The following is a 23,735-nucleotide window of genomic DNA, read 5'->3' on the forward strand; positions in this document are numbered from 1 at the left end:
GGGGGGGTGAGGTGGTGATGTGAGGGAGGTATAGGTGTGAGAGCGGAGGGAGGTGATGCATGGTGGGAGAGAACAGGGGAGGTATATTCTATGGTTCCTTTGACGATGGTAGCTATGACGTAGCCACAACGGAACCGCCGGCTTCGTGGGATGAATTCCCACGAAGCCGGCTGTGTCGCCCAGCAATATTTGTATATAATATATAGGTTGTAGCCCATGTGACAGACCTCATTGATGATTGATGTCATCAAGATGACGTCAGTCTTGTGCAGATATATCTTGCAGAACCTTGTCCATTCTTCAAATGTTGTATGGGTGTCATTATCTAGCTCAGGGGTTCCCAACGTTGGGGTCCGGACCCCGCATGAGGTCGCGGCACACTGACGGTGGGTTCGCCAATTAATCAGCTGCATAGCTGTCTGTCTGTCTACCCACCCACTGCATAGCTGTCTGTCTGTCTACCCACCCACTGCATATAGCTGTCTGTCTGTCTACCCACCCACTGCATATAGCTGTCTGTCTGTCTACCCACCCACTGCATATAGCTGTCTGTCTGTCTACCCACCCACTGCATATAGCTGTCTGTCTGTCTACCCACCCACTGCATATAGCTGTCTGTCGGTCTACCCACCCACTGCACATAGCTGTCTGTCTGTCTACCCACCCACTGCATATAGCTGTCTGTCTGTCTAGTACCACTGGCAATACGAAGCCTGCTGTTCAGATGCATCGCCATTCCGACGCGCAGCATTACTAACCCTAGCCACGTAGTCGGAATGGCGGTGCATCGGAATACCACTCTCTACACGCTCCGGCTGACTCATCCGGGTTTTTGCACTTGGTTGGGTCCAGCTGCCAGACCCTGCATTGTTATTAGGAGCCGGTATATAGAGGTGGTGATTTGGGGGGGTGGAAGGATAACATAAATGTTAGCAGTAGCTTGCGCTTTCCTTTCCCTGCTCTTTCAATGTGTTTCCACCCTCAATATCCCTTTCTTTGGGCGAGCGTCAGAGGCACCAAAAGGGAGAGAAACAGCACATCCGTCTGTGAAGCAGCAACAACAACAGCCCCCTTTTTTATCTTTTCGGAGCTAGGGGCCCTGACGCCAGCAACAGCGGCCAACAAGGGGTGGGTGGGTGGGTGTGTGTGTGTGTGTGTGTGTGTGCGTGCTGATCGTGGGAGGTGGTACGAGGGCATAACGAGGGACACTCGCTCTCGGATGGAAACCATACGGCGGCGTCTCAAAGCATTGCAGAAAAAGTTGGAGCCATTGTAAGAGAGACTAATGGGAGGGAGAGAGAGACTGTTGGTGTCTAGGTATCATCTCGTGTGTGTGTGTGTCCGTGCGTGCGTGCGTGCATAGGAACACACTGCAACAAATGATAGCCTATCGCGGGCATAGATCACTGTGGACAATATATTCGGTGGTCAAGACACAATGTGCTCCATACAGTATGGTTTTTGTTTTGTTATCATATCACCTTGGTGAATAAAGTGAGTCTAACAATCTCACAGACCTGTTGATCACTTGCAGTGATCTGAGTTTAGCTACTAATTGCTGCTTGGCTCCAGGACACTCTGAGGAACAGTACATTATTAGTACTGCTGGAGGCATCGAGCCTCTGAATCCTGATCCTGCTGTTTTAATCTGTTATTTAGTCCGTCAGTTCATATCCCACTTTATTTATTTATTTATTGGTTCTCTTTCTATAATAAAACAATTGTATTAGTAATAATCATCATAACTATAATAATGGTAATAACACTTTTTTATATATTTGTTACTAAATACAAGGGTATATTTGAAATATTTGTGACGCTGTGTATGCACAATTCTATTCAGATATGTCTCAGGGTGACTAGTGCAGATGATGGATGGACAAAAATACTTTCTTTATTGAGAAATCTGACAAGGGTGATGCGAGGACCCAGGTTTGATTCCTACCTCCGTCTTGTCCGCCTGGGTGACGGAAGACTGCTGGGCGAGCGCTGGCGCTTTGGCTTGGGGCGGTCAGATCAACATATGGAATGAATTATGTACTGGCCATATATATATATATGTACAGGGTTTGATGAGGTCAGATCAACAAATGGAATGTCGGAACAGGTCAGCTCCATATATGGTGATCTAAGGGTGGCACGGGGACAGTGTCTTGAGTGTACAGTACATGGTTTAATGAGGGCCCAGGTAGGGCCGGGCCTGTTGAGAACTCTGGTATCAGACAGTCAAAAGAGAGACATGGACGGATGGGGAGGGTCAACATATGGAACGTCAGAACAGGTCAGCTCCATATATGGAGATCTAAGGGTTTGAGGTTTGAGGTCAGATGTAGAATTGTTGGCCGGCTCCATATATGCAGATCTAGGTGATGATCCAGTCTTCTCCATGTATGGCTATCCAGGTTTTGATGACGTCAGTGTTGTGATCTTCATTTATGAAGACGGACATATATGGAGTGGGTCACGAGGCGTGACGACCATATATGGTGGTGTGACGTGTCACGAGGCGTGACGGACTGGCGACCATATATGGTGGCGTGACAGACTGTCCGGTTTTCAGGTTTTCATAGTAATCTGTGACCTACAGTCACAATTAGATGTTTTGTTGAGGTTTCTGCCTGACAGTATGCAATGTTGCCCTCTGGAGTGAGTGTAGAAATATAGTGGCCGTTTCCATTATCAAAGTTTCCGGTATGCTATGTTTATAGAACCAGGTCTACTGGTGTTGGTGCAGTTTGAACGAACTGTGTATTTTGTCTTCACAGTATGTTATTAATATTAACAAATTCAGGATGGGAACCTCTTTTGGTGTTTTAAGTGTTATGTTATAGACCTACTTTAGCTATTGAAAAATAGCAAATCTACAAACTCATAGCACAGCACCGAGTGCCACTCTACGAGCTTGTAGATCTGCTATTTTTGAAAAATCGTAAAAATGTGGCACAAATCTTTGAATGTATGTTCTTTCAGAGCGGACGTTTTTATCTCAAACCTTTTCTTCTAGGGGGTCCCTGGAACAACATATTTTCAGATGGTGGTCGGCGGCCATTTCTGATACAGAAACATACTGTAGGTTTTTCAGAAAACTGTCAGGATTTGGAAGACATTTTGTAGAATCTGGTCTCTGCAGTCCTAAATTAGTTTATTTGATACCTTTGATCTAATACTCCAGATAATACTCTTTAATAGTGTCTCTCTCGTCCCTTTGGGTCCTATTTGGTCTTGTTGCTCCTTGGAGCTGCAACATATCGCTTAAATATTATAGCAAACATGCAGCCAAAAGAGGTTAAACAAGCCAATTGTTTTATTTTAACAAGACAAAGATAAATCGATGAAGGATGGACAACTTGGAGTTTTCCTTCATTTAACTCAGATTCATGGATTCTTAGCAGGAGTGGATGTTGCTTTGAAGTAAATAAATAAATAAATAAATGAAGCTGCAAGTGTAGCATACAATATTATTCAGACGTAGCTTGCACATACTATGCACGCACACATGCACGTGTGTGTGTGTGTGTGTGTGTGTGTGTGTGTGTGTGTGTGTGCGCGCGCGTGCTCACTCACTCACTCATGTCACTCACATACACTTTTACAAATCTTTCCGCATTAAAATACTTTGGAAACATACTTTGCTTAAAAAAACATCATCTGTTTATAACTTTATTGTTCCTCTTTGATTGCACAGTGCAAGCGTGACATGTCTGAATATCTCTAGAAATGTTTCCATCCAATTCTCAGCAGAATTTTAAGCAACCCTTTCAAATGTCTTCATTTGAAAATGTATTTTATTTTACTAATAATAATAAAAAAGAAACTTTACACCTCTAGTGAACACAAAACCTTTTTTTCTTTTTCTGGGCATACTCAATAGGAAATTTCATTGAAATTTGCTATTGCCATTCAGCCTTTCAAATGAAACACACCATAATTTACATGGGGGATATAACTACTTGACTGGAAACAAGCTGTAAAAAAAAGAAAATGCCAGCATCTTGGTAGTGTTAATTATCCCCATTACTCCCTTAAAAAATGCTAATATAAACGAGAACAAAAATGAATAGGCACCCAAACCAGACATATCAGCAAGCTACACTGAGGAAACCTACGAAGGTTTCAATCACAGAAAATAACCGATTTACAATCTCACAACACGTAGTGATGTGTTGTGAGCTTATAGGTCAACTACTCTTGGACAAGAAAGAACTGGCAGTAACTGTCTGTCTCCACCAGGGTCTGGCATTATGGCATTTTGGCACTGTCACTGGTCCACACCAGGTAGCTCTTGACTCGTCTTGAGGATTTGACCAGGTGGCAGAGAGAGAGGGAGAGGGAGGGAGAGAGGGGGAGAGAGGGAGAGAGAGAGAGAGAGAGAGAGGGGGGGAGAGAGAGAGAGAGAGAGAGAGAGAGAGAGAGAGAGAGAGCGAGCACGATGTTCTCTGACAGGTAAACAAGTTCAGGTGATTCCCTAGAGAGTAGACGGCACGATGAGGACCTAATGCAGTCCCGTTATGACAGTATCAATATGTTGAGTCATGGACAGACAGGCACATGGCCGTTCTTTGGCTCAACAATTGATACTGTCATTATGGCAATCCCTGTTTCTAAAGGCTATAGTATAGACTTTGAGAAGAAAAAACACAATTTGATACATACAGTATCTGAGACTGATTGATTTGTGACATTAATCAGATTCATATCAGTGACTCATTAGATGATTCAATGTATTTACTTCTATTATGGCTGCTGTACAAAACAATGACTTTGTCCCAAGATTCATAAGAAAACAAAATAAAACACTAAGCCAAACGTGGGTCTACATGAGGTAATGCAGAACACTTAGATTATGGCACGTGATAAAAAAACATAAGCGAGTGCATTGCTCAGGCTTTGCAAATATACCTGAAAACATTTAAAACATTTCAATTAAAATTAAGTGGTATTTGTGACCTGCTCTACCAAACTCAGTCAGAGAATGGAAAAGCTAATTTGGAGAATCAAGACCATAGACAGGAAAGGTAGACCTCCTCCGGCTCTTGAGCGTCTGTACAAGACCATAGACAGGAAAGGTAGACCTCCTCCGGCTCTGGGGGGTCAGTACAAGACCATAGACAGGAAAGGTAGACGCCTCCTCTGGCTCTGGGGCGTCTGTATCTCGGGTGCCATCTTACAGGGAAGGCAGTTTCCGCGTGCGTCACAGAGCGGACGTTCGGTAGGCCAATCAGAGGCGGGACTCCATCTTTCCCAGAGGCACTTGCTTTGGCAATGTAAATGTTTGTTTCCTCATGCCAATAAACAATTGAATTGAATTTAAGTCCCGGAAAAGGCAAGGTGTGATTGACTATAGTACTCACTTGAGTGGAAGCGTCCGCACTTTGCCTTCCCTGCTGTGACTCCCTGTGATACAGGTCGCTCCAATGAACTGCAGGGGACATGAAGGTGTACAGCAAATTCCATAGCAATGCGATTCAAGCCTGTTTGTGTTGTGACCAAAGTGGTGCATGGAGTTAATTTAACTCTGAGAATGTAAACATGGACCTGTAGGGGTCCAGATTTCACTGTGCAATGTGACATACCTTGCTCTTGCTCACTTAGAGAACAATAACAATATATCATATCAGATATCAAGCAAACAATCTGCTATTTCATGCAGTGAACAAAACTCAAAGTGTGTTCTCAGCTATCTCTAACTAGATTTGGTACAGCAGGTCAGATTTATCCTCATGTAACACAAAATGTGGATAGCAACAACACCAAGTGAATACATAATGTGATATGAATTATAAATACCCTTAAAAGTACATCAAAGGTAGTCGTATAGTAAAGCATATTTCAATTACAATCAGTTGTTTTGGAAATTCTTTCCCACACAGATCATTTACAGTACTGCACTGTAATAAAAAAAATACAAATAAAAAGAGGAAAAACCATTCAACTTTCAAGCATTACACAAACTTTTTGTTGTTTTTTTCTTTTGGAATGGGAGCGATGGTGTGAAAATGTACTATTTTGGGAACCACCCCGTGGAGAAGCCTGTCCCATTAATGTCCTTTGGCTTCGACCCCTGACTGCGCGCCCAACAGTGTGTCCTATACAGCTTTATTTGGGCATGGGACAGTCTCTCACCCAGAGCGTCAGGGCAGAAAGTGGGTCATGAGAAGTTACGGTGGAGAATGTGGACAATGGCACAACTACTCCATGGGCATGGTGTCGTTTTAATATATTACGTCCTGATTTCATGGTAAATGCTAAATCGTGCGTGGCAACCAGAGTGTAACCACTGACATGACATTAGCGCTGTTGGCACATATAACTGGGCTAGTGGTCGTCGGCTCATGAACCGGCTGTGAATTACCTCACGGAGGGTGAGGATACACACAAGTGGCTAGGTTTGGTGGGGATGGCGGGTCTGTTACCGCGAGGAGGGGTCTGCGTGTCTGTAGGGCTCTGGGCGTTGAATGTTTTGGTGAGCTGGGCCACTCGGCCACGGCCCGAACAGACCGGTCTGCTCGCCTCGGCTCCGGCTTCCTTCTCCTCCGACGCGGCTTTCTGGGCTGCTTCGACCACGGGGGCATCTATGGACGGGGAGACAAGAGGTTTTGGAATCAGAATCTGCATCTCATGATGAAGCGTGTTTGCGTGTTCAAGGAATTCAACTTGGTAACCTATATAGCCGACATCGGACGAGGTAGATGTCAAGCAACAAGTTCAGAAAAAACAACATTCATGTTTTTGTGCAGAATCGCACACAAAGGTGATATTGAGACAAATCCTAAAAAGAAATTTCCAGGCAGTCCCCAGCTAAATGATTTATAGTTTGGAACCAAATGCTCTTACGGGTCTGTAAGTCAGAGAGTGAACAAATGGAACTAAAGGGACTTGTCACTTTGTCAATTTGGTTCCATTTGTACGCTCTCAGAGTTAAATTAACAGGATTTTACAGGATTTTATAAGTGGGTGTCAGTGGCCTATTGCATATGACACTGCATGGGGGCCATTGAAATGAAAAAGGGTGAGTATCATTGATCAAGGATAAGGCATCAGGTGGTCAGAGCTCAGTGACAGCTCTGAAAACAGAATTTGTATCTACCTCAACCTGAAACTTATTTTTTTGTGTTTTTTAGGAGAGTGAAACGGTGAAAGCTGGAACGAGGGGATTTAAGTCCAGCAGGGCGTGGCTCCAACGGCAAGGTATGTGGATGCCATCAAGAGAAACCTTCCCTCCACACGTACTGTTGTTTGTGAAAGTTCCCTGGTCCTCCTCCTCCTCCCCAGGCACATTCTGTGCTTGGCCCGAGCTACTGCTCACTGTTGCCTACCTTGTTTTTCCTCTCTTTTTTTTCATGCCTTTCGCCTCCCCATAGCCGTCTCTGGCTGCCACAGAACAGAGGTCAACCTCCGTGGATGTGTGGCAGAGACACAGCTGGGTGCAGTTGATGTGTGTGCATGCGTGCCGTGCATGTTCGTGCAGTAAAGCGGAAAGACAGGAACGCATACGAAACACGTAAAAAAATGCGCACACAGACAGACAAAGGAACATATCCTTTGTCCGTCCGTGTGTGCATTTTTGCGCGTTTCGTATGCGTTCCTGTCTTTCCACTTTACCGCATGAACACACTTAATGTGCACGCTACAGTATACATACGTGTGCTGGCCTGTGTATGTGGTCGTGGCTGGCTGTGTCGCACGCGCGTGTACACTCGTGCACGCCTATGCTGTTAGGGACCGCATTGCGTGGCTTGCGTGTTTACGTATTATGTGGCTGAAGGCTGCGTCGGGCGTAGGCACGCACGCTGACACGCGTCTATGTGGCTAGGAGGGTTTGTGTGCACGCTCGTGACACGTCTCTCCGTGTTTGGAAGAGGGTGTAATTGAGGGAGGAATGGATGGATGGCGAGGGAGGGGGGCAGACGCAGCTCAGACACCAGAAGGCTTGAGGAGCCACATATTTTTAGCATCGTCCCTGGGGGACAGAGATACGTGAGAGCATGCGCGGCGCGCACACGAGAGCCAAATACGCACAGACCTACGGACACACATGCGTGTGCGCGTGCACACACACACACACATACACACACTCTTATATACAAACACACAGGGGCATGAGTACATGCGCATACACACACACACACACACAGAATGTACTACGCGCACACAATTATGCACAAACACAGCTTACGCCACAGTCCCCACCCCCCCTCCACCGCCGTACGCATGAACACATGCACTTTCACACACGTCATTTTCTAACTGTTGAATTTCAAAAGAGCAGATTCTCACATTACATTCAGGCCCACGCACACACACACACACACACACACACACACACACACATGCACGCACACACTCTCTCTCTCTCACTCTCACTGTGTAGCTGTCTGCTTTGTGCAGCCCTCTACTGTTCATGGATTCAGGCACGCATAAGGCCATGTCTGACTAACAGTGTAGTACAGCATCACACACACACACACGCACACACACGCACACACGCACGCGTGTAGGAAATACCGCCTCAACAACAAACGAAAAGCACACGGCGGCTGCCGGGGCCGAGGGACCTTTAAAACCCTTGATGTCTGGGACTCACAGAAGACAGTCAGGGGCCTATATATACAGTAATGTCTGCTTTATACTGCGTCGTATGACGGTGTCCCGCACCGGGAAATAGCCACTCTACAAGCTGGCGGCAGCGCCGACGCTCCACGGCGTGAGCTTATACAACGCGACACCGAAAGGATGTATAAACCAGGCCTTACACTTTGAGGTTCTCCTATCGGGTCTATTGTTGTTTACGCCATGTTCTCTCTCTCCCCGTTCTTGCCTGTGGCTGTGAACCCCCCTCCCCCCGCCACCCCCCCCCCCCCCCCCCCCTACAGACACACACACACACAGCTCCCCCCACACACACACATGCACACCCCTTCCTCTGCCCCCTGACCCGCAGTTCCTGTGTTAATGTCCTCTCGCCGCGCTGCGTGGGCTCGCCTCTGATTGTCTCGTTGCGTTGTGTTGTGCGGTCACCACGGAAACCTTGGACAGGCTCCAGCGATTGAGGCAGGCATACATGTGAGCACGCAACTGCACCAACGCACGCGCGCACACACACACACACACACACATACACACATGCGAGCACACATACGGGCGAGCACACACATAGACATGAATATACTTGCAAACGCAGGCTTCAGCGCACGCATGTGTACACACACACACGCGCGCGCACACACACACACACACATACATCATGGTCATGGTCAGAGGCTTTTTGGTGTTCTGAGTTTTTAAGCATGGAGCCTTGGTGCTGGTCTGAGTAGAATGCTTAATAGAGAGAGAGAGAGAGAGAGAGGGGGGGGGGAGAGAGGGAGAGATGGAGAGAGAGGAGGGAGAAGGAAAGGGAGAGAGATATAGGGAGAAGGAAAGGGAGAGAGAATAAGAGAGACAGTGTTTGTGGTGAAGACTCGAGGTATCAAAAAATATTAGTTATTTTTAAACTCCCTTACAGTAAAAATCAGTCAATCACACTGCCTACACTCTGGCCACTACAAATTCACATACTGTATGCACGTGCACACACTAGCACTCTACACATTCTTACCAACATGTCACAACAAATCCAAACACCTCACAACCCAGCATGGCGTTCTACCTGAAGCAGAAATAGCATCTTAAAACTACAGGCTGTGACCAATTACGTTTCACATTACACTGACACGTTATAAATGTAGTTGTTATCCACGGCAATTGAACAGAATAAGCTTCCGTTCTTGAATGAGCACTACCAGTGATGAATACTGCAGTTGTACAGCGGGTAGAAGTGCCGACACAACAAAAAAAGTGTTACGCTGTAAGAATTGAAAATCTAATGAACACTTAGGCTACATGTTTACATATTTGACTGTGTGGATAATATTCGTGACACGCAGAATAATGTCACAGCCAGAATTGATGGGCAGCAGCTAAGAACAGAGATGGTAAGAGAACATTTTATTTATAATGAGTTTTACACTATTAATAAGGGAACTCAGTAGCGTGTGGAAGATCCATAAGCAGCCACAACACCTTGGCATGGTATGGGGCGTTATTGCTCTCACAAGACAGAACTTATCATTGAAGGCAATATGAATTATTGGGATGATATTCTAGAGCCAGTGGCGATCCCATGGGACCTAACTCCATCCTCCAGGATGACAACGCTCCGCCCAACAGAGCCAGGATCATCACAGAGTACCTCCAGAATGTGTGAGTGGAGAGGATGGAATGGCCTTCCGTGAGTCCAGACCTCAAACCAATTGAACACTTTTTGGATCAGCTTGGGCGTGCTGTACGTGCTAGACTGAATGTGGCTATGTTGGTGACCACCATGAGGAGGAGTTGCCCAGCTCTTGTGGCTGTGTATGGATCTCCCACACGCTACTGACTGAGTTCCCTAACAATAGTGTATTATTACTGTGTGAGAGTAATAATAATAATAATACATTTTATTTATATGGCGCCTTTCAGGTCACTCAAGGTCGCCTAACAAAACAGAAAAGAAATAAAAAGTGCAAGCATCCAATCCACTAAGCAACTCAAAGCAAGGGTGAATACCAACCCATTTGCCATTTTGGCAAATATGTTAGGGGTGCTACCCACACATTTAGCTGTGTTGCTCATTCTACCAATGCCTGGTCATTAAAAGCTGTACCTCGTTTTAAAGGTGAAAAATAATATAAAATGCAATACCAATTTGGCGCACTATGGGAAGAAGGAAATTGCGGGAGTTGACTCCACATGTAGTAACGGATGGGTTATTAGTTATTATTATGTGTCCTTTAGTGTAGTGTAGTCAACACGTTATGGCTCCTACACACTGCCCGGTATTTTCTCCGATTATGCTGTCGGGGAGCATTTTTGGCGCTCGCCGACAAAACCCCTGATCTGACGTTAAGCGGTGAAATAAAATACAAAAAGTTAGGTTTCTGAACTTAGGCATGTTGCCTAAGTTCAGAAACCTAACTTTTTGTAGTAGGCATATGTATATATATACACTATATATAGTTATTATAGATATATACCCTATATATAGATATTCATATTAGAATAATGTAATTAGTTTTATGAATACATTCATTACATGTGTATTAATTAATACTCAGTCAGCCACCATCCAGCAGTGGTGGATACTTTGTAGATTCAGATTATTATTTCAAAACGTACCACTTAAGCCTATATATACATTTTGGCCATTTGAAAATAGCAGATCTACAAGCTCACAAAAGATCTTTATACATTTTACACATTTGGAAACTTTGGAATCTGGGGACAGTCTTCATAAGGAGTACTTTCACTTTTGGTACTTAAAGGTATATTCAGTGATTTCACTTAATTCAAATATCACTTATTTTTTCTTTTTTTGGGGGATAATCCTCCCTACTATAGAGTGTGCTGACCATATAAGGAGTTCCTCCCTGTCCCCAGTGAGCCCCTGGGGACAAAAAAACCCTAGTTTCAGTTTTGGTGGCGGGTGACAAAGCCTTCATCCAATCAGGATGAGAGAGGCCTTCCTCCAATTATGATGGAGTGGGGGTGGGCCTTGGTGCACATGCTGTTGGCCTGTTGCACTTCCCACCACTGTAGAGCGTGTGCATGTGCACATTTTGTTACCGGGGCGGACTGGGTGGTTTTCCAAATCACCCAAATCACTGAATGCTCCTTTAAGTAGACCTATATTTTGATGCCAAATGTCTTTTTGTACTTTTACTCAAGTAAATTTTGATACCGGACTTTTACTTGGAACACAGTATTTCTACATTGCAGTATTGATACTTTTACTTAAGTATAGCAATGTAGTGCTTCTTCCACCACAGAGAGAGAGAGATGGGGGTGTAGTGGGGAGGGGGGCAGTGGGGTGTAGTGGGGAGGGGGGCAGAGCGTGTCACCGGCCAGGGCTGCAGCACCACACCAACATTTTTAAAGCCTGCTGCTTCAAAGAGCTCGGCTCCTCTTCTCTGGTAGAAAGAGAGGTGGGAGGAGATGGGGGGTGAGGAGGGGGGGAGAGGGGGGGGGGGGGGGGCAGAAGTGGGGCAGAGGGCAGAATTCCGGAGCAGCACGTCTGTGCGTTGGAAGGACAGGAGGGAGGGGAGCGGCTGTGTGTGCGTTTGTGCGTGCGCTTGTATTCCTATACTTGAGGGCCAAACGTCCACAAGAGAGAAATAGACATTGCGGGGATCCAACCTGAAAAGATTCAGGTTGGGTTTAGGTTTGGGATTAGACAGTTAGAGGTTGGATTTATTGTTTAGGGTTTAGAGTTATGCGTGATTTATTTTCTGATTTGCACACCAAAACATATAGCTGATCTACAAGCTCATAATAATGTGACACGTTGTGTGTGTGTAGATATTTTCAGCTCCAGGGTTGGTGATAAAATGCTAAAAACGGCATTCGTAAAATCCTAAAATGCTTATAACCTCACAAGTATAGTAATGCAGTATAGCGTGCATGCGTGCATGTGTGTGTGCGTACGGGAAGGGATGGGGGGGGGTGCGGGGGGGCGGTCTGGGGCCCCTGTCACTTATCAGCTTGGGCCGAGCGTCGCCCAGGGCCAGAGCAGGGAAGCAGTGGTGGAATGTGTGTCCTTCCCTCTGAAGGTGAAGAGAGGAGAGGAAAGCCGAGAGAAAGAGAGGCTGATGCACACACACACACACACACACACACACACACACACACACACACACACACACACACACGCACACATACATACCCTGTACAGACACACACATACCCCGTACACTACACTACACTACACACACACGCACACACACGCACGCACACATACATACCCTGTACAGACACACACATACCCCGTACACTACACTACACACACACGCACACACACGCGCACACACACACACACACACACGCACACGCACACGCACACGCACACACACATACCCTGTACAGACACACACATACCCCGTACACTACACACATACACATTACACACACACACACACACACCGTACAGACGCACACATACCTCATACAGACACATACAGTCACACACGCATACCCCTGCAGAGACACACACACAGTCACACACACGCATATGCCTGTACAGAAACACACACATATCCCTGTACAGACACACGCACGCGCACGCACACGCGCACGCGCGCACACGCGCACGCACGAGCACACACACGCACACACACACACACACACACACACACACACACACACACACACACACACACACACACACACACGTCCTTGCAAGCACATGCAGAGACACACATGAAATGTACACAGAAGTATGCACACACACACACACACACACAAACATAGACTGACCCTGTATTGACAGGCCAATAGCATGAACTGACCCTGATCAAAAAGATGTGCACATTGACTTATGGCTGCTCTGTCATGAACACATAATATGTGCATCCCATGTACAGCACACACACTGAGCACGGTCTGTCGACTGATGCTCATCCACACAAAACAATGAATCACAATTGATAACGTTATCAGATAATTAATACTAATCGAATGCATGGTTCTTTAAAAGGGGCCGCCACATTTTGGTGTGATGAGAACATTTGGTTTTGTTTAAAACAAAATCTGAAAATACACATTAACATGAATCCAACATTATGTTTCGCAAAGATAATGACTAAGTAAACAAACAACAAACCATAAAGTTTTAATTTGCACAGCACTGATGATAGTGCTGTCAAACAAATCTATGGAGCCTTCAAAGCTTTGGCCTGAAAAATGTTGAAGAACTCCGATAATGCTAACCCAATGTAAGGCTGTAAAAACACCACAATACTGTTTATGTGCTAACTTCTCACAAACACTTTGGCCGTACAATGTGGGAATAACCATGAGAATTACTGCGCAAGTTTTTCCCCTCATTTTGTTTGGAATGGGCCTGATTCTGTTTTGAGATATTGGCCCAATCACCCATGAGTGAAAATCTATGTTTTGTTTAGAACTCTTAGTTGAGACAACTCCATGGTCACTGTGTCTCTTCTTTTTAAATGCTACATATCACAACCCCAGTGACAATGACAACACATCATTATGCCCAAGTATATATAATAATAATAAAATCTACAAACTGCGGCATGTTGGAGGGCCCGTCTGCACAGGCCCCTTGAAACCCTCCTAAATTCTGAGCCTTGTTCAACTAAATATCTCCTCCAGGACAAACTTCTGCTTTCTTGTACTGTGGCCATTTTTCCAGTAGGGGGATGTGACTGGTCTTCCTACAGTATAAGTGCATAACCACTAGATGGTGCTGATATAACCTTCCCCTGTCTGTGTAACTGGGTCACTGTGTGGTTAATGGGTTTGTGTGTTGTTGAGCTGAGTGATCTGTTCAGCCAAGGGGACTTCATGGGGAAACACCGTCATAGTTGTTTAAATAGTTATTCTTAAAGTTATTAAAGTATTGCAAGATTTACAAATACAATACTTAAGATTCAACAACAGAAAATTATTCAGACAGGTAGAAGCTTAAAATATAACTTCTTACACAGCCATTTCAGGCCATTAGCACACATTCCCATCTATGACAAGTTACCATGAGTAACTAGTAGTAATAATGGTTGAATAAGCTTCTTAGATCACCAACACTATACAAACAGGCGAACGATAGGAATGCAAGGTTGACTACAGACAGTACACAATAAGAAATAACGAGCAACAAAGCAAAGCCAGGACGACAATTTCAAACGAGTATAATTGGAATTTAGCTGAGAACATGATAATCCTCATTCTGTCTTAAGCCTTATAGTGGTCTTGCAGTGAATATAGCCAGTCTAATGTCTATACAAGCTTGTCTGCGACTGAGCTTGTAGATCTGCTATTTTTGGCGTTGAACACCGTCGTAGGATGGACCGTCGTAGGAAGGAGTATAAATGTGGCATTTCTTGGCTTTGTTAACTTTGGTCATTAGGGTCAGTCCATTGCTAACCTTTGTTCTACTTTTAAAATGTAATGCTTTGTAGAAGACATAGCTAATTGGTTAGCACTGCAACCAGTATGAGTCACTATAGTGCTACTTAAGCGCTACTACTGTACATGCTGTCACACTGCCTGGTAATCACTGTGTTGGTATATCCTTTTATTGGTACAAGCATGATCTATTCATTCATGCAAATTAATTGTTTAAATGAAGCTAAATTGATTTAATCCATTATAACTGTGTCTGTCTATTCTAAAATAGCAGATGATACAAGCTCACTGTGAGCTTGTACATCTGCTATTTTTGACAATTAAAAAAAAAAATCTTTGAAAGTGTGACAACTGCTGGTTTAGAAAGAATTTGTAGAATTGGTCGTAATGGGTTTACAATGTGTAGTGCTGTGGCTCAACCAGTTAAGATGCAGCTCGTGAAACATTCCGGGTTATATAGAAATAGATTTTTTGGAGATTCTGACTTTCATACATTTTGTTTTGATTGTAATTGTTTTTGCTTTGGCAATGTAAACGTATATTTTCTCATGCCAATAAAGCCCATTGAATTGAATTGAAATTAGCCTAAATTGTATGGGGTATGGCTCAGAACCTGTTTTGTATGACAACCTTCCACACTTTTATCAGCTTGCAGAGCTGACCAATGACGAGACTTTCTAGTCTAGTCACGTGGTCTAGTGGTGAGATATTCATGATTGACTGGTCTGTATAAACCAATGGGAGACTAGCCCTATAGGGCATAGCAGTGGCCGTGGTTATCTGGCACAACTGAAAAATCTGCCATTCATAATAATTTTTCCCATAGAAATGTATATAGATTATTTTAAGCCTAGAATCAAGCCATCAAGGATCCTGGTGATTCATGACCATAAAACCTTTGAATATGTGAAATATATATTTTATATAAATATTGATATAAATATTATTATATATATTGAATTATATGATATACTACATTTAATAAATATGCTTTGTTTAGTGTTTTTTTCCTTCTTGTTCTCCACAATATCAAAGGTTTTATGGTCATGATTCACTCTGGCCGATTGTTATAGTATTGCATGTAAAACTGTAAAACCCCATGATTTACCATAATAGCAATACCATCTCATTAGTATGTCTCCTACGTTAGACGGAAGGGAGAGACTAATGGGTCCCCATGCTACTTCTGTGCCAATGTATGGTAATGTGATACGGGTATGATTGAAAGTGGAACTTACAATGAATTATTAGAGAAGTTATGTGTTACATAGACCTCCAAAATGATCCGTTTTACAAGGATGGCCCACCTGTGTTCGACTAACTAAAACGCCCAGGTGCCGTCCATTGTAAAATTTTAATTGTTGCTGCCGACACATACCAGTGTTCCAGCGGAGACAATAGTGAGGCTAGCAAACAGGCAGGTGAGGAGTAGCAATATGGGACCGTGACACAATCCACATAGTCACAGAAGCTTGTTCCCCTCAAGGCTGGCCTCTTTTACTCTGCCAATCCATAAAGATTCCAGCAGGCTGAGGCACTATTTGGCAAGGCGACTGTCCTTGGGAAAATAAATCCATCTCTCTTTTCCTCTCACTCTCTCTCTCTCTCTTTCTCTGACTGCTGCAGTGAGAAACCTCTCTTCTGGGGACTCGGTTCGGACTAGGCCCACTCAACTCCGCTCAGACATTATTAGACTCCCGAGTAGAAGTGGTGAAGAGAAAGGAGTTGTCGTGTTGGCGCACTGGGCTGAGGGTTGTCATGCTGGCTAACTCAGTATTGTGGCACTCAAATCCAGCTCACAAACTTGTCACACGTCAAACCCCCATTCTCCTGTCTTTTGCCACCTTATCCTTGCTAATACAACAGTAATATAAATACAATAATAGTTTAGAAAAGTGATGAAATATTCTCTGGTGGTTCCAAAAAGACAGTTTAGGATGAGTATATGTATATATGTATATATTAAAATATTGTAATTCAGTGGAAGCATTACATCTAAGAAGAAGAAGAAAAAGATCTAGGGCCCTTAATAAAGGGGCATGGAACCCTAGGCTGATTTAGATGTTTTAAACGGTTAAAAACGACAGCAGATTAAAAACATGTCAGGCTAGTAAGTAACGCACCCAATTAATAATGCGTGTATTAGATTTTGGTATACACACACCTAAAACACTTCCGTTATTCATCTTATTAGCTGGTGTGCTATAAGGTCCGTCTTATTCAGCCTGACCTGACCCTACTGTAGTTATTAACCAGAAACTGAAAACTAAATCAGCAGGCTCATACGGTTGTGTGTCTTGGGAATTGTACAATTCAAGAAAGTCACAGTTATGAACAATAACACCACAATCTAGACTCTAGATTCTAGAGTTAGTCAATGTTTAAAAATAGCATAATTGTATTCACAACGTTCATAATAACATTTTCTAAGGTAGATTTTCGAAAGAACGTAAAGTGGAACATGGCTGTAAGCGGTGTGATACCTCGTCCAGAGTGTAATATCTACATCCATGCTAACCCATACGGGTTGAGCCAAACTTCTTTGGGCATTACAGCATTCATTGGAAACATCATCATAGGCGTTTACTTTCCTTCGGAAATCTATACCAGAGAGTTCCAGGAACCGTATAGTGTTGCTGCTGTGGTGGTATTACTCACCTTTGCCAATCTGCTGCCTTTGCGCTAGCAGGCCCTGCGTCTCCTTTTGGTGTATGCCAGCTGTGATGGTGTGCGACGTTAGACCAGAGTCTGCTTTGGCAACGCTGATGGAGACGGGGGATGGCTCTCTGATGGAGACGGGGGATGGCTCTCTGGCGGTTATGGAGACGGGGGATGGCTCTCTGGCGGTCGCCGGCCTCAGACTGGTTGGGCCGCCTCTCACGTTGATGGGGCCTGGCCTCACGCCCGCCGCGGCCGGTCTCACTTTGATAGCACAGGCTCTCAGGGGAGCCCTGTGACAGACATCCGCCTGGGGAACTGGGTTCTCCTCGGCAGCACCCGTCAACTTCATCTCAGGCTGTGAAGGAAATGGGTGACGGAGGAAGAGGACGGAACAGATCAATATTCGTGTTGACAGCTAATTCACATGCGTCAGAAGTTCCGCCATGTTCGATCGAATCCTCAAGACGTGCGATTTAGTACATTGCTCTCTCCAGTAGACTGCATCAGTGGTTCTGAAGCAGTGGGATGTGATCTTGAAAGTGGGTCACAAACAGTATACATTCTTCCCGGGTCAAAGCCCAGGGAAGGGCTTAGATCAGTGGTTCCCAATACCAAATGTTTTAGCCCGTGATCCAAAACAGAAATGACTACTTTGCCTGGTACCCAACCTAGTGAAATTAGCCCATCTACAAGCATACGCTTTTGTATTATTTTATTTGTTGTTAAATCATTTATATAGAAATTATGTACGACATTTTTATTCAAGTCGTGACCCATAAACATTGGTCCGTGACCCACAAATGGCTTCTAATCTCCTTTTCTAATCTCATGCCTTGCTAATCAACAATCTCTGTCTATGTCTACCTCCTTTCCAATCAGCATGGGGGAAAAACACGGTGGCAACAGGCACAGCCATGACATCTGCAGCAGCACCAAATCATCCCCTTCCTACACAGTAAAATCGGGAGCTTTAGTTAACTGTAACAATGGACCCTCATTGGTGCATGAGGGATTCTCACAGGTCCATTTTTACCTTCAGAGCTAGATTAATACTCTGGATTTCACTGTGTATTTCCATCGCTGTGAAATAATGAATCTCTGAAAGGGAAGGCTTAGGGAGGAATTCTTGGCTGCTTCCGTTCAGCCAAATGTCATAAGGTGGGGACGCTGGTTGCGTGCGTCCCACGTGTATGGGCTGGCTAGCGACATGCAGGGGCCCGCACAAAGGGCGAGTCTTGCATAGACGCATGTGGAGGGAAAGGGCAGTATCTTTCTGGGCGGAGGGAGCAAAGATAGAAACTCGCTCGCCTAAATCTCCGGAGACTATACCACAATCCTATCCATCTGCGCCCGACGCTGACGCATTCTCCGTCTCCGGCGTTTTAATTCCCTGATCAAGTTCATCAACCATCTGTTCTAGGGCAGTCCAGAAATCCCCCCGCCTAGCCTCAGTGATTCAGCTGTTCTCACAGTACGTGTCACCTGAATGCACGCACGCAGGCATGCTTGCACGCGCGCACGCACACACACACAGAAAGAGAGAAAGTGACAGAGGAGAGACAAAGGGGGATAGAAAGATAGTGAAAAAGAGAGTCAGAGAGAGAGAGTTGTGGAGAGGGAAAGGAAGATAGAGAGAGTTCTCAAAACTCCCAGAAAAACCCTAGCCCAAGTCCCCATGCAGCCTGTGGCTGGATTGATGAGGGAGCCAACAGGAGGACAGCTCACTGTAGCTCTTCCCCAGAGACAGAGAGAGACAGAGAGAGAGAGAGAGAGAGGCTGTGCCGTCCAGACAAGCTTGGAACACAGAATCAGAATGCTGGGAGAAAGAGGATCTGGTGGGCTGAGAGTAAGGGGACAGCTGGCCTTAACCACCATTTCCTGTTACTCAGGGAGGGTGGGGTAGTGGCGGTGTAGCGTGCAGGGGATACCAAACAGAGCCACGTTACTGAGGGCTGGAGCACGGATTACTGCTCTGGGAATCAAACATTGCAGGGACATTTGAGGAAGCAGTTTCAGACCTGCGAATGGATTTAGATATAACTATAGGGAAGAGGAACTGAAGGGTATACCAGCCCACGTACAGCGTGTCAGCAGTTAGTAATTCATTAATTATCTCAACTCAAACATTGTAAAAAGCAGTTAAGAGTACATTGGAACAAAACACAGAGAGTGGATACAGGATAATACATAAAGTGCAAGTACTATAATGTTTTAAAAAGACACAAAAGACATTGCAGGCAAATTTCCATTGCTGGATGGCTCAACAACACTGTGTGTGGATGGACTGACATAGCCTACCTTTTCGACTGCTGGAGGAGACGTGTGTTCACTTACTGACACCTGTGGGTTGAACAAAGACATTACACATATATTACTAGCCGAAGCCGACTGACAGAGCACAATACTAGACAGTGTCAGTAAAACATTGTAGTCAGTTACACAAACACACCTGTAGAGGGAGCACAGCACTCAACCATGTTGAGATAGACAATGCCATGTTAAGTGATACGACATGTCATCTAACTTAAGTTTGACTTGGTTCTCTGACCTGTTTTGACTATCTTTTGGGTTCAACCATTATCCTGCTTCCGTTTATTATTCCGTATTATTGTTGCAGTATTATTGTGTATATTTTATTATGACTCTGATACCAACTGGTCGGATATATCTGCTTTTGATAAAATCACAACTATAGAGGGTACGTCATATATATATATATGACGTCATCAAAAACTACTTTCTGGCCTTGGCATTAAACAACGTTGAACTCACTTTGACACTCATTCTGCAACTCGATTTGCCACTCACTTTATGCATGCGCATATCCTCTATTGATCCAGTCGTGTCGAAATTGCTCTGTTTGTCTGCATGATTAGGTTGTAGTGTGTCGAGAGTGAAATTCTGTGTCACGTAAATCATTTTAAAAACTAACACTATTAGTAAATATCTGTATTTTAGATGTGACCTCCTCATTGCAGATAAGTGTGGAGAAGTCGGGAACATTTCACATGTGAAGAGTGAAATGTTGCTGTCGTCACATTCACATTTTCATGTGGATGTGAACAGATCTACAGGCACACAAGCTGAGTTTGTAGATCGGCTATTTTCGCTACTTTTGAGCGACACTCTTGCATAGCATTCATTTACGAAAAACATTAAATGTTGGCTTTTGGAGGTACGCATTGGTTCTAACCTCTGCTGCCTTGCTCAGCGATAATAGGTCCTTTTTCACCTCAGTATTCTTCTCCCTATACACCAGTGGTTCAAAATGTATTTGACTGCGGACCCCCATCTGAAAAGGTTCTGTGCCATGCAGGGCAGTGTTGATTTGACAATTTCGTCAACAAATAAAAACTAGACTAGTGGACAAGAGATCCACTGATCCAGTATAGCCTAAGTCAATTTACACTTGGTTGCATGCTGAAAATAGATCGGTCAAAATACATTTTAGTCGACTAAATCAACTGTAGTCGACTAACACTAAAACATTCCAGGTGGCTAAAATGTGACTAAAACTATATAAAAAAAAGAGAGAAAAAAATAGCCAACATGTAAATGGTTAAAAAGTGGTATAAATTATTGTGATGCTATATTATGACCCCCCCCCCAGGACCCCAATTTGAGAACCAATACCCTAAATACCCTACACAGTCTAGCTTTTATGGAGATAGGTGTTTTTCTGGGAGACAGCATGGTAGCTGTGTAGACCGAACGGCCAGCCTGCAGCTTTTAGAGCAGCGAATCAGTGTGGTCAGGCTCGAGGAGAGTGCTGTCCACCCTGCTTCGCTCTCGCTCGCGTGTGCCCGGTTGCCATGACAACACAGCAAATCTCTTTTAACGACGGCGTGAAAAAGGAGGCTGCTTCGCCCACACCACCACCACCCCAAAATCAACAAGCTCACATCGCATGCACACACAACTACACACATCACACAGTCACCACCCCCCCACACACACACACACACACACACACGCACACGCACACGCACACGCACACGCACACACACATACATACACACGCACAAAGCCAAGCGAGAGAGAGAGAGGGGGAACATGCCCAATATAGCCTACTGTATATCTAATATCTTGATAATATACTGTACCTCCTAGAATAAATCTCAACCAGCCATGACTTAAAAACAAGTACATTTTGCCAATACTAATTAATGACACAGACTGTTGGGGGGATTATCACAATTTTGTGGGGGAAATGTAAGGGCTTGACAGAGAATATATCTTCTATATGATGTTAATTTGGATAGCATTGGCCCTCAGCACCACAAAATGACAGATCTATACACACACCTTCAGATCAAGTGGTATTCCAGGTTGTGATTTAGGAGGGAGGTTCTTCTTTGTTGTCCTGCCAGATTCAGCTGTTGCTCTGTGTACCAAGTTGCTTTTCAAGATAGATTCCTGGTTGCTGCAACACATAACATAATTATTTCTGTTAAGATCGTTAACCACTTTAAACCTGGCATACCTATTGTGACAAAATTGCCACAAATTCACCGTAGGATAAAGTATAGCCTTATAGCTTAAATCATTGGTTCCCAAACCGTGTTTGCGGCCCACTCACATACATGGCCACTTACCGCCACTTAGGCTTACATGTTAGTGGACAGATGGGTGGGCCGCACGCATTCTCAGAGCATGATAGTTTGAATGAGATTTTCATTATCATTTCATTATTATGCCAATTATTTGGTGGCCCACTTGCAATACCCTTATGGCACTTCTTGCCCTGATGTCAGTGTCTTTTTCCTCTTCCTGCTCATATCCTTATTTATTTACTTATTTAAATGACGACTGCACAGCTCAAACTTGCTCTTACTACTGTATTGAATGGTTGGGCTAGTGTAGTGAATTTAGTGGTGCCTCTGTTCGTTCAGATACGACCTCCTCAACTTAGGTATTCCACATTTCCTTAACAGCACACCAGGTTGAGAATCTCTGGTGGTCATCTCGGTGTTACAGAATGAGTGCAGGGACTAAGGGAACGTATCGGGGCTGTCCTACCCGGGATTTGGACCTGGGTGTCCCGCATGAAGACCGCTGATAGCTGAAACGAAATACTTTGTTGGCCAGGGGAAACATTGGGCTTATGAGCTTCATGCAGTAACACATGTGAACCAGTAGGTGTTCTACTCCTACCCAACACCAGGGTCTATGTCTTAATTAACCCATTCAAACTGGGAAAGCGTCTGTGTCCTTTTAAATTTTAGCTATATATCAACATACGTTTTTTTTTTTAGAAAGCATTTCGTTGCTGTCGGGCAGAAACATCTTATCCACATTCTTTCTTTTTGTGTTTTCAAATGAATGCCCTACTTGATGTGCCATAAATGGTCATGCCATATTATTAGTCCACCAGTAGATGGAACTGCTGGCACAGTTGTCCTATGGTCACAGGTTAAAAAGGGTTCACTTCCTCTTTTGGTGAACCCCCAGTGTTCTGTGTATGTTCTGCAAATCTGGAGATAAGGAATCAAAGATAAAGACTGAGTATGTGCCTTTCTTGACCTGAAGTTACCACAAAACAATACTACACTAGTAACTACAGGGTCACACAAAGGCATCAGAGGTAGCAGATCCACAAGATGGAAATGTAGCTAGAAGTGGTGTGTTTGGGGCTTGTCCATCTGCTACTTTTGCTTCTTTCTTTTTTTTTATCCTGACAATTAACCCATTCTGACCTGAGATCAGATTCATTACGAGGTTTCCACTGGACACACACTGGTCTGATTAACCCATTCTGACCTGAGATCAGATTAAAAAAATGTCAGTCGTTCTTCGAATTTTTCAAAAATAGCAGACCTACAAGCTCGTATCGCGCCACTCGGTGGCGCGCTATGAGCTTGTAGATCTGCTATTTTTCAATAGCTAAAGCATAACATGATGCCAACACCAAAATGGGTGCCCGGTCAGAATGGGTTAACAGTTACGGACATAATGAGGTTTCCACCTGACAGAGATGATTTGTACAGTCAGCCTCCAACCTCTCCGACCACAGCAGATGTATTTAGCAGTATATTTATTGTATTAACGTGCTCTACCATGCTTGATTGTATTTTTTTTTATATCAAATTATAGCTTTAATTAATCATAGGATGATTAGAACTGGAACATTT

At 44.3% G+C, this 23,735-nt stretch overlaps 1 protein-coding gene across 3 annotated transcripts in view; it reads right to left on the reverse strand.

The window, feature by feature from the left end:
• Window positions 1–3,628: 3,628 nt before the first annotated feature.
• Window positions 3,629–23,735, reverse strand: part of LOC308327292 (uncharacterized protein) — a 33,157-nt gene continuing 13,050 nt past the window's right edge. For all 3 annotated transcript variants that reach the window (XM_080780603.1, XM_080780604.1, XM_080780605.1), the window contains 4 exons: window positions 21,910–22,027; window positions 19,903–19,944; window positions 17,602–17,959; window positions 3,629–6,572 (listed from right to left, as the gene is read on the reverse strand). In XM_080780603.1, coding sequence (XP_080636729.1) covers window positions 6,349–6,572; window positions 17,602–17,959; window positions 19,903–19,944; window positions 21,910–22,027 — 742 coding nt within the window. In that variant the 3' untranslated portion in view covers window positions 3,629–6,348. The remainder of the gene's footprint in view (window positions 6,573–17,601; window positions 17,960–19,902; window positions 19,945–21,909; window positions 22,028–23,735) is intronic.

Source organism: Protomyctophum bolini, assembly GCF_963924005.1.
Source record: "Protomyctophum bolini genome assembly, chromosome: 13".
Classification (NCBI taxonomy): Eukaryota; Metazoa; Chordata; class Actinopteri; order Myctophiformes; family Myctophidae; genus Protomyctophum; species Protomyctophum bolini.